The following is a 12,389-nucleotide window of genomic DNA, read 5'->3' as shown; positions in this document are numbered from 1 at the left end:
TTCTAGAGCACTACTAGGGTTACGCAGCACTGTACAAATTAATAACTAAGGACGGTCCCTGCTCAGAAGAGCTTACAATCTAAAGGACGAAATGTCAAGTTGGGGTAGTCTAGATTTCCTGAGTAGAGGTGTTGTGATTAGGTGCCGAAAGCGACACTGAAGAGGTGGGCTTTGAGTAATGATTTGAAGATGGGTAGGGAGGGGGCCTGGCGTATGGGCTCAGGGAGTTTGTTCCAAGCATGGGGTGAGGCGAGGCAGAAAGGGCGGAGCCTAGAGTTGGCGGTGGTGGAGAAGGGTACTGAAAGGAGGGATTTGTCTTGAGAGCGGAGGTTACGGGTAGGGACGTAAGGGGAGATGAGGGTAGAGAGGTAAGGAGGGGCTGCAGATCGAGTGCATTTGTAGGTTAGTAGGAAAGCTTGAACTGTATGCGGTATCTAATCGGAAGCCAGTGAAGTGACTTGAGGGGTGATATGAGTATATCGGTCAAGGCGGAAGATAAGACGTGCGGCAGAGTTCTGGATGGACTGAAGGGGGGATAGGTAGCTAAGTGGGAGGCCGGTGAGGAGTAGGTTGCAGTAGTCAAGGCGAGAGGTAATGAGAGAGTGGATGAGAGTTCGGGTGGTGTGCTCAGAGAGGAAGGGGCTACTATTAGATGAGAGATGCATTTTCTCTTACTCTTATGCCAAGAAAAGGCATGAGAGAGACAGTGCTGCAACCCCTCTCAAAATCTAACCCAAACCCTAATTACTAAATAGCAACTAAGACATAATTTGTTTCTTTAGCTTATTGAAACTTTTCTATCTTATTCTAGTTTGCGGAATACAACAGTTTAGGAGCCGAATCTATGGAGGTGATGATGTCCTGCCTGGAGAGTGGCCCTGGCATGGCACCTTAACTTACTCAAATGTCCCCTACTGTGGAGGATCTTTGATATCTAATACATGGATGCTGACGGCTGCCCATTGCTTTGATGGGTAAGTGCCTCTCTTCCCCTTGTAGATATCTGGGTAAAGTCACTTAGCAATCACTTAACTACAGAACTGCCAAGTTACCAGTTCCAGGAGGGAGACTTTTTGGATGGTCCTGGATTTCTGTCAACCTCATCCTGGTGCATTATGGGACCTGCAGCTCTGATTTCAATGGGTAGAATCGTGGACTACAAATACTATACTGCTGTGAGATGTAAGTTTAAAACCAGGACCGTGTAAAAGGTCTCCTTCCTGGAATGGGTAACTTGGCAGCTCTGTAACAACAGTTTGAGAATAAAATTAAAAGCTTGGGAAAGTCATTACCTACACATACAGGTCTCCTGATCTGACATGATTCCATAGACTGTCATTGAATTTCCCTCTGCTGTAGAATCATGGCAAACTGCCTTTCTAGCCTCCACTTACAACCACTGTTACCAACACAGCCAAGGTATATGCTGCTTGTCTGCTCAGGAAGGAATGAACCCTGAACATGGCATTCCTTTGGCATTGTGTAGTGGGTTTACAAAGTGCTCTACAATGAACATATGGGAGCAAGGAGTCATGGAACAGCTACACATGACAACAGCACCAGGTGAAGTCACATATGTACATTAAATTGAAGTCAGTGATCTTAGTGGAACTACTGCTACTAATCTCTTGTCACTGAAAGCCTCTTATATACTTTTATCAGGCTAAATTAGCCTGTGACAAAATACATCCACTGCTGCACAGTTCCTAATTGGTGATATTGACATTTTGCCAGGAATGACACCACGAGGGATCCAACCTACTGGACGGCATACCTGGGGTTCACCAAGCTAGATGAGAATCCCCAGCCCCCAGTAACCAAAAGGGGCTTGTTGCAGATCATCATCCACGAGAAGTACACCAGCTTCATCAATGGTTTTGATATAGCCCTGGTGGAGCTGTCCGAGCCAGTCCTGTTCACACGAGCCATCCAGCCTGTCTGTCTGCCTTACTCAGGACACCGCTTCCGCCTGAGGAGCCAATGTTGGGTCACTGGTTTGAAGACTGAGGAGAACGGAGGTAATATAATAAATGCCAGTAGATAAAGACCAAAATAGCCTATCCAGTCTACCCAGTTTAGATTCTTCTAGTTTGGGCTGAAGAGTATTTAAATGCCTACATATAACCCAACATCAGTTTTCTTCCTGTACCACTATGTCTTTGACATAATACTCCACTTTTTTGCCTTCTACTGCCCTCCATCTCTCTCAAGCACGCCCAAATTCTGTTAAAAGTACTGGCCCTCACTGGTAAGCTATTTCAGGCCTTGCCATTATTAGCTTTATTTGTTACAAGACAAAGATTTAATCCAGCTCCCAGGTTCCTATCATTATTTTATTTCCAAGTTTTACAATGGCCCCCTTAGCCACCAAAATTAGTGAGGCTATTGATCAAGAACATCTGGCCTCCCCATACTCATTGAAGTTTAGATTTTACCAATGAGCCTGCAAATAGGTGGGAAAATGTGGGATACAAGTGCAATAAATAAATATAGGTTACCCCAACCTTCTCATGAACCGATCTGTGGAGGCTGCCTAAGTACTGCTTTGGAAGCCCGAGGCAGTCATACCACTATTTTCAGGTTGTAACTGTTGCTTCATGAAGGTTATAACCCTGCTGTTTAAGGCTGTAACATGTCTCCTGTTATGGGATAACGCATGTTAATCTCATTACAATGTGATGGTACAGCCTTAGGGAAGATATATAATAGTTAGCTACTATGGTTACTGTTATTATATGCAACTTATCATTTATAGTTTTGTGTCATTTGAAGCTGTTGTACATATGAAACAGGATCTAGTCAATTTAACTTAGAAAAATAGGGTTGATATTCAGTGACTGGCACCAGAGTTTTATTTATATTCAGGGATGGCCATAGAGTAACAGAAATGACAGAGGCATGTAGCATGTTATAGACTGCCCAATTTAGGGCCCCTTTTACTAAACTGCATAAGGCTCTACATGGACTGCTATGTGCCTCTTGCGGTAATTTCATTTTTGGCACATCTCCACTATGCGCATCTGAAAGATAATTTTTATTTGTGGACACACATAGCAGATGCACGCCAAGTAGCATCTGACGCACATAGGCCATTATCCCCCAAATTCTTTACCGCTAGGTCTATGGCTGGCAGTAAGGTCATAGACCCAAAATGGACGCGCAGCAATTTAGATTTGTCGCACATCCATTTTCAGCAAAAATTTTTAAAAGGCATTTTTTGTAGGTGCGCTGAAAAATAATTCTGCGCGTGCCCAAAACCCGTGCCTACGCTTCCGCAGGCCACTTTTATTTATAATTTATTTCTTTATTGAATTTTAAATTTTACAAAGATTAAACTTTGAACAGATGTACCAATATATCAATACCAACATTCTAAAAATATAATTCAAATAGACAAAATAAACATTGTCCACTAAAGATAATATCTTTACATTGGATTATAGTCCACAATATAGAGGAAGGAAGCAAAATCTTATGAATGCCATTGGAAGATGGCTTATATATAAAGAAAAGTCAAGTAAGAATAAACGAGTAGGAATTAACCCCTACTTAAACAAATGAACCTCTTATCCTATGACTGCTCTGTAGTACTTTGCGCATTAAGAAATTCTCGCAACTATTCAGGCTCATAGAAGATGTTTTTCCTCTCATTAAAAAAGAGTAAGCAGGCCACTTTTTACCACACCTTTGTAAAAGGACCCCTTATTGAGTTACCTGATGAAGTGGACTTGGTCCTTGAAAGCTCATTGGTCAATAAACTGATTAGTCTATGAGGTGCCTCTTGCCTTTATCTGTTTAAGGGGTGCTGCTGATTGGCATTTGCAATGACATAGGAAATGCCAACAACATATCCCATATCATTGCATTTCATTAATAAATGAAAACAAGCAGAAAAAAGACCTTTTGTGTTTTTCATATGCCAGTAATAGTGTGCAAAGAATGCACATTCTTTGCACACTATTTTAAAAGAGAGTGCACTCGTAATGACATTGCTCCTGAAACAAAAATGAAAAATAACCAAAACAAAATGAACAATGCTACAAAAGACATGAGAAATGAAACAAAACGCATCCTTAGTGACCATTCAAGTTAGGCCTGCTATTTTTTATGAACTGACTTGAACAGATAAGTCCTGGCACTGTCCATGGATTGCCCCAACCCTCCTTCCCATATGTGCATAATTTTTATGCATAGAATTTGTAATTACATTTTCTACATATGAAAAGTTCTTCACTAGAATTTTAAAGCAAAGATCTGATTATGTGGTCAGTGACATCAGTGACCATATATGCAACTTTGAACATTGGATCCATAGAATTTAACTGCATATGTGCCCTTATGGCAGTGCCTTTCATCTGTTGTTTTCTGTAGAGAGTTTTGGTTCCTCCACCATTTGTGGTTTTGACTTTTCCTGGTGCAAAGTCTTGGACCACAGTTGACCTCAGGCTTTTCGTTTATTTCTTCACATCTAAGGATCTTCTGGGTTTATTGCAACTTATGTTATTGGTTTTGACTCCATCACATGTGCTAGAAGGTCAATCTATGTAGACACCACCATTTATTTTCATTGTTAATCAGCATGTTGTCATTTCAAAAAAAAAAAATACTAGAAATTCCCTCTGCTAGCAGAGCAAATGGAATTAAACTCTTTGGATTAATATCTTCAAGAGGGTTAATTCTGTGCTTACCATAACAGGAATGAACCTCACCCTATGCCAGAGTGTGATCTCAGTCTCTCAGATTTACTGCTAATGCTTGTCTCATGCTTGTATTGTTCTAGAGAGAGCCTCCTTCTGGCATTCATAAGGTGGACTTGTTATTTTTATCAGGCCGGTAAAAGGCACAGGACATCACCAAACTGATAAAAAATAATTTCTAAGCCCATCTTGATTTGTTGCCTGTGCATATTAGATCTTATGAATCCCTTGTGAGCAACTGATAGGGTCCCGTGACCAACCACCCTCTCTCAGTAAGTGTTTCTTAAATGGACCCCATTTCCATAGTAAAGCTGAAGTCACTGGGAGGAGTGGAGGAGTGGCCTAGTGGTTAGTGTGGTGGACTTTGGTCCTGGGGAATTGGGTTCAATTCCCACTGCAGGCACAGGCAGCTCCTTGTGACTCTGGGCAAGTCACTTAATCCTCCATTGCCCCAGGCACAAATAAGTACCTGTATATAATATGTAAGCCGCATTGAACCTGCTATGAGTGGGAAAGCACAGGGTACAAATGTAATAAAATAAAAATAAATGCATTATCTTATTCCTACAAGAAGACTTAGATTGTGAGCCCATTAGGGGCAGTGCACAGTACCTGTAGTAGAAATTGTAAACCCAGAGTCGCCTCAGGAATCATTGCAGTATATCAAGTGCTGAAAATAAAAATAAGAAGACTGATTGTTACAGAGCAGTACAGCAAAGACTCAGGGCCTGATGGTTTCTTTGTCCTTTGTTTACAGCTGACACTTCCTCCTCCCGCTTCCTGCAAAAGGTTGATCTGACCCTTATTGGAAGGCAAACTTGCAACTGCATATACAACTCATTAGGGAACCCTGAGCTGTCTTATCCTGCACATTGGGGAATCATCTGTGGAAACAACATGGATGGAATTAGAGGGCCCTGTTGGGTGAGTACAAGAATTTCTCAGTAGTGATTCTCTGACCTCTAGACACTACAGCCAAGATGCATTTAACTGGAATCATAAGGACCCTTCTCATAACTTTCAGATCCAAAAGTCTGGTCAAGCTGGTATAGTTAATATGAGTTACGTTAATTATTCACAGGTATTTAGCAGAGCTTTGTTGTCATCTGTCAATTCCACAATAATCACAAAATGTGAGTTATTCTTAATCATCATAAGATCCATATCCACTATGGGTGCCAGTGGGTTCTGAGCACCCCCAATATTAGGCAATCTACTTCATTGTATCCAGGGAGGGATAATTTGAATCGTGTTTGGCACTCCCAATCATTTTGAAATGTCAGTGCCTATGATCCATACAACAGTTCGCTTAACCTTGTGCCTTAGCCCCTTCTATGTTGTACACAGAGGATTGATGTGGTTCAGTATTCCCAAGAGTAATGTGCCTACTGCACATGGTAATAAGCAGTAGTAGGACATCTAGAAATTGCAGGAAGTAAGAGGAAGTGATATTCTGACAGGCGACAGAAAACCAACAGCAGGCATGTGCCATAGTTCAGAAGAGAAGACGAGGAAAAGCTACAGGGACTTGGCAGTCTAGTCTTAGCCACGTTAACAGAGAAGTGCAAAAGGGGCAGTGGTGTGCTGGAGCCAGCTCGCAAGAACTGGTTGTTAAAATTTTTGGCATCTTGCAAGCCAGTTGTTGAGGGAATGCGAGCCGGCTTGCCTCTCCTTCCCCCACCCCGCAAACTGCAGGGTCACAGACTCCCAGCGCCGGCTCACCTGCCCGCCCTCAGCTCCCCAATAGACCTCCTTTCTTTCCTGCCACCGCCCTGCCTTTAAATATTTTATTTTACCTCGAGTCGCAGTGCCGGCACTGCAAGCAGCAGGCTTGGCTCGCCTCCAGCCTTCCCTTCCCTTCCATCTCAGTGTCCCAGAGAAAGTAATGCATTGCCCCCCCCCAGGCTCTCTCCCCGGGTATAGCCAGCTCTGCAATTTGGGGGGGGGGGGGGGGCGCAGAGGTGGACAGGGAGGCACACCATTGAAAAGAGGTATCCACACTTGGTAGATAGAACCTGAAATTATATATTTTAGAGGCGAGAAGCTGCCTGAGCCTGGAAGAAATCAGCAAAGATCTAAGGAGACTGGAATCTTTAAGATACGATTTTGTGGGAGAGCCTGTTTAACTTGTGCTCTGCTGACCCTAATTTTTAAGTCAAGAGAATCTTTCAAGAACACCATTTGTCTTAGTTGCTGTGAGTTATAAGTTGTTGGTTGGAAATCTGTATCAGTAACCTCACCACTAAGGTCCTAGGGGTTGATACTCAAAGGAGTTAAAGGGGCAATTTTATTAAATAAAAGCATTTATATGTGTATTACATGTGTAAACATTTAGAAAATGAGCATATATGCACTTATAGTAACATGGTACATGATGGCAGATAAAAACCTGCATGGTTCATCCACTCTAGCCTACAAGGTGACCAGAACTGCACCCGACACTCTGTGCAGTTTATATTCCTTCCTGATTAAATAGTTGCATGACAAACAGGGCATTCAGCAATTCGCCACCATGCTAAACCACATATAGGCAGAAATATATCATGCAGTCTTGTAGCTGATACCACAGCACCATGTCAATAATCCAAAGAGTAGTTTTATTATCATGGCTGCAGCATGGTCACATTCATTATCAATATATGATAAAACAACTGTCCAACAATAATGCTAATTACCAACATTTTACTCGTTAATTTCAACCTTAAAATGTTTTCCCCCTCCTCCACCAAGATACCTTTGCCATTTTTGGGACACGGACTGTAGAAGTCTGCCTGAAACTGGCCTTACTTCCCAATTACTGGATTTGCCATCAAAGCACACTCAGTCCATCCTGATTTGTCTTGCCATTTTTGGGATACAAACTGTAGAAGTCTGCCCAGAACTAGACTTATTTCTGAACTATTTTAGCTGATGTCTAAGCACCACTCCTGTCTATTATTTATTTAGTTAGTTATTTAAAAATGTTTATTCCGCTTGATCCATCATTCTCAATGGATTACATACACACTCTAAAAACAAATAAAACAACAACAGAAACTTCAAAATATTTAACAAATCAAAGCCCTGAAGCAAATATTAGCATGTCATGCATCACCCCAGCTGTAGGCTTTTCATTAAGCAATAATGTTTTAAGCTCCTTTTAAATTCCTTAAAGTCTATAATATTCTGTATTCACAAAGGAAGTTTATTCCAATAAGCTGGTCCAACAATGTAGAAAATTTTATTTCTGTGTTCACTAGAGCATATCACAGGATGAGATGGAATATCCAACAATTTCTCAGTTGCTGATCTCAGTGCCCAGTTTGGTTGATACACATGAAGTCTTGTTGCTAATATCTCTAAAACTTGCTAATATCTCTAAAACACCAAACAGGCCATTTTAAATTGAATCCTATATTCTATAGGTAACCAGTGCAGGCTTTTCAGAGTGGAGGTTATATGCTCAAACTTACAAACTTAAAGTATCACATACCACATAAAATGAGTTTATCTTGCTGGGCAGACTGGATGGACCGTACAGGTCTTTATCTGCCATAATTTACTATGTTGCTATGTTACACCCCTGTTTACAAAGCCGTGCTAGTGGCTGCCGGTGTGGTAATGCCGACATAGCCCATTCACTTTGAATGGGCTATGTCGGCATTGCCGCATGGCAGCTGCTAGCACAGCTTTGTAAACAGAGGGGTTGGTCATTCCAAACAAAACCATGGCCACCGAGTTCTGGGCTGTCTGTAAAGCTCTCAATTACGTCTTCTGAAGTCCCAATAGCAATACATTTGCATAATCGAAACATGGTGTGATTACACTCTGACCCACCGTTCTAAAATTTTGTGATTTCAGTAAATTTTTCATCTTTCTTATCAATCTCAGTTTAAAATATACATCTTTAATAATCTTTAGTACATATGCTTTCATTGTCAAACCATCATCTAAAATAACACCTAGATCTCTCAATGTCTAAACAATAGGAATAGTTTCATTAACAAATTGAAACATTGATGGATTATCCGGTGATCATATGTAGTCAATAACATAATCTGAGTTTTGTTAATATTTAATTTCAGACTACTTGCAGACACCCAACAATTAATAGATTGCAAAATTAATCTCAAGTCTCACAAATGTACCTTTAAAACTGGCCTGAGCCCTTAACGCCACTCATTGATCATGTGGCACTGAAAGCAGCAGGCTCGGTTCGCCTCCAGCCTTCCCTTCCCTTCCCTCTCAATGTTCCGGAGAACATACATGTGGATAAAGGTGAGCCGGTTGATATTGTGTATCTGGATTTTCAGAAGGCATTTGACAAAGTACCTCATGAAAGACTCCAGAGGAAATTGGAGAGTCATGGGATAGGAGGTAGTGTTCTATTGTGGATTAAAAACTGGTTAAAAGATAGAAAACAGAGAGTAGGGTTAAATGGTCAGTATTCTCATTGGAGATGGGTAGTTAGTGGGGTTCCCCAGGGGTCTGTGCTGGGACTGTTGCTTTTTAACATATTTATAAATGACCTAGAGATGGGAGTAATTAGTGAGGTAATTAAATTTGCTGATGACACAAAGTTATTCAAAGTCGTTAAATCGCGGGAGGATTGTGAAAAATTACAAGAGGACCTTACGAGACTGGGAGACTGGGCGTCTAAATGACAGATGATGTTTAATGTGAGCAAGTGCAAAGTGATGCATGTAGGAAAGAGGAACCTGAATTATAGCTATGCCATGCAAGGTTCTACGTTAGGAGTCACGGACCAAGAAAGGGATCTAAGTGTCGTCATTGATGATATGTTGAAACCTTCTGCTCAGTGTGCTGCTGCGGCTAAGAAAGCAAATAGAATGTTAGGTATTATTAGGAAAGGAATGGAAAACAAAAATAAGGATGTTATAATGCCTTTGTATTGCTCCATGGTGCGACCGCACCTCGAATTGTGTTCAGTTCTGGTCGCCGCATCTCAAAAAAATATAATGGAATTAGAAAAAGTGCAGAGAATGGTGACAAAAATGATAAAGGGGATGGAACGACTTCCCTATGAGGAAAGGCTAAAGTGGCTAGGGCTCTTCAGCTTGGAGAAAAGACAGCTGAGGGGAGATATGATAGAGGTCTATAAAATGAGTGGAGTTGAACGGGTAGATGTGAAGTGCCTGTTTACGCTTTCCAAAAATACTAGGACTAGGGGGTATGCGATGAAGCTACAATGGAGTAAATTTAAAACGAATTGGAGAAAAGTTTTCTTCACTCAATGTGTAATTCAACACTGGAATTCGTTGCCAGAGAATGTGGTAAAGGCAGTTAGCTTAGCAGAGTTTTAAAAAGGTTTGGACGGCTTCCTGAAGGAAAAGTCCATAGACCATTATTAAATGGACTTGCGGAAAATCCACTATTTCTGTGATTAGCAGTATAAAATGTTTTGTACTTTTTTGGGATCTTGCCAGGTATTTGTGACCTGGATTGGCCACTGTTGTAAACGGGATGCTGGGCTTGATGGACCTTTGGTCTTTCCCAGTATGGCAATACTTATGTACTTATGTAACACTTTTTTCCAAAGGAATCACAAATTGTACATCATCTGCATATAGTCTGAATTGTATACCAAAACAGTTGAGTAACCGCCAAAGAGTATCAAAAAGATATTGAAGAGAATAGCAGATAAACAGGAACCTTGAGGGACACCAGTCCCTATCAACTTATACTCTGATAAATCATTTCCCTGAATGACACGAAAGCATCTATGTTTTAGAAAAGATTCAGACCAATTCAATACTGTACCTCATATTCCAATTGCCTTCAATCTATTAATCAAAAAATAACATGAGTAACAATATCAAAGGCAGCGGATACATCTAAACTTACCAAAAGAAAATGCTGGGCATTACTACAGTCTGTTCTTACCACATCAACCAGAGACAACAACAAAGTCTCAGTGTCATGGAATGATAGAAAACCAAACTGATTGGGGCCTAGAATCATATGTAAATCCAGAAAATATACCAATTGCTCATACTCCAATCTTTCCATCACCTTCGCCATGAATGGTAACGAAGAATGGTTCTATAATTCTCCAAAGGGTTTAAGTCAGCATTCTTGTTCCTTTACAAAGGTCTCACAACAGCTTTTTTAAAGGATTCTGGCACTATTCCTGCTTCTAAGCATCTCTTAGGGGCCCTTTCACCAAGGCATGTTAGGCCTTACGCATGTGCAGCACGCACATAAATGAGACTACTGCCAGGCTACCACACCCCCCTGACACTAATTTCATATTTGGTGTGCGCCCGTAATGCCTGGATGATTTATTTATTTCCTTTCCGGCGGTAATCGGCAGTTGGTGTGCGCCAACCGGTCACAGCATGTGTAGCGTGTGAGCGCTTACTGCTAGATCAATGAGTGGCGTTAAGGGCTCAGGCCAGTTTTAGATGCACGCTGGTTTCAGTTTTAACCGCATGCCCTTTTCCCCTCCCATTAAAAAAAGCCCTTTTTTACAGACACGGTAAAAAGTGGCCCGGCACGCACCCAAAGCACGCACCTACACTGCCACAGGCCACTTTTTACCATGGCTTAGTAAAAAGACTAGTTAATGATTTTAGTATTTCCTTCAAGCTTTTTTACACCGATGGTTGACAAATATAATTTCTACAAACACTATTATTTACCTTAGAAAATATCTGCCTTACCATCTCTTGAGATAACTCTGAAAAAGTAACCTATAATTCATTCTTTTGTAAAGAACTTATCAGCTCATGAGGTAATTTTGACTGATCAAATTGATCTATCTGTTTTACTTATTCAAGAAATCCATTTGCAAATTCACCACTAGAAATCTGAGATAAATTTGCCACAGAAACCCCCTCTTCACGAACTAACATTAACAATAGAAAAGAGCTCTTTAAAATCATAAAATTCACATTTAGCTTTATAGGTCATACTTCTATATACTGTCATCCTATCAAGATAAGCTATCTGAGTAACTCTAAACGGATATTTTCTCCATTCATTCTCACTTTTCCTTAACTCTTATTTCATAAGTCTTATCTCATTGTTAAACCAGAGGACTCTACTTGATCTCTTAACAATAGTTATTTTCATTGGAGCAACAGCCTCCAAAGAATCAGATAACACCCCGTTCCATATTTATAATAGGGTATCCACTGATTCTATCTCATCACATTTTTTTTGTATCTTTGTTTATAAAAAAATGTTTTCAGAAGTTGCACAAGCTGACAAAGAGGGGCATTTTCGAAAGGGACGTCCAATTTGCGATTTGGACGTCTTTACAAAACGGCAAAAGCTAGGGGCGGGGAAACCCGTATTTTCGAAACAAGATGGACGTCCATCTTTCGTTTCGAAAATACCGTCAGGGACATCCAAATCCTTATATTTTGCCATCCCTAGATTTGGACGTCCCTAGACATGGATGTTTCTGATTTTCGGCGGTTTTCGAAACCAAAGACGTCCATGTCAGAAATGACCAAATGCAAGCCATTTGGTTGTGGGAGGAGCCAGCATTTGTAGTGCACTGGTCCCCCTGACATGCCAGGACACCAACCTGGCACCCTAGGGGGCACGGCAGTGGACTTCATAAATTGTTCCCAGGAACATAGCTCCCTTACCTTGTGTGCTCATCCTCCAAACTCCCCCAAAATCCACTACCCTCAACTGTACACCACTACCATAGCCCTTATCGGTGAAGGGGGACTCCTATAT

The 12,389-nt window shown here is 41.1% G+C and overlaps 1 protein-coding gene across 1 annotated transcript in view; it reads left to right on the top strand.

Moving 5' to 3' along the window:
- The window catches only part of PRSS53 (serine protease 53), a 104,538-nt gene that overhangs the window by 10,661 nt on the left and 81,488 nt on the right, over nucleotides 1-12,389 (top strand). Inside the window, exons 3-5 of the mRNA XM_030209969.1 lie at nucleotides 812-974; nucleotides 1,735-2,018; nucleotides 5,455-5,621. Coding sequence (XP_030065829.1) covers nucleotides 812-974; nucleotides 1,735-2,018; nucleotides 5,455-5,621 — 614 coding nt within the window. The remainder of the gene's footprint in view (nucleotides 1-811; nucleotides 975-1,734; nucleotides 2,019-5,454; nucleotides 5,622-12,389) is intronic.

The sequence above is a fragment of the Microcaecilia unicolor genome, chromosome 7 (assembly GCF_901765095.1).
Source record: "Microcaecilia unicolor chromosome 7, aMicUni1.1, whole genome shotgun sequence".
NCBI lineage: Eukaryota > Metazoa > Chordata > Amphibia > Gymnophiona > Siphonopidae > Microcaecilia > Microcaecilia unicolor.
Note: the sequence above shows the minus strand (reverse complement) of the source record. Positions and strands in the feature narration are given on the sequence as shown.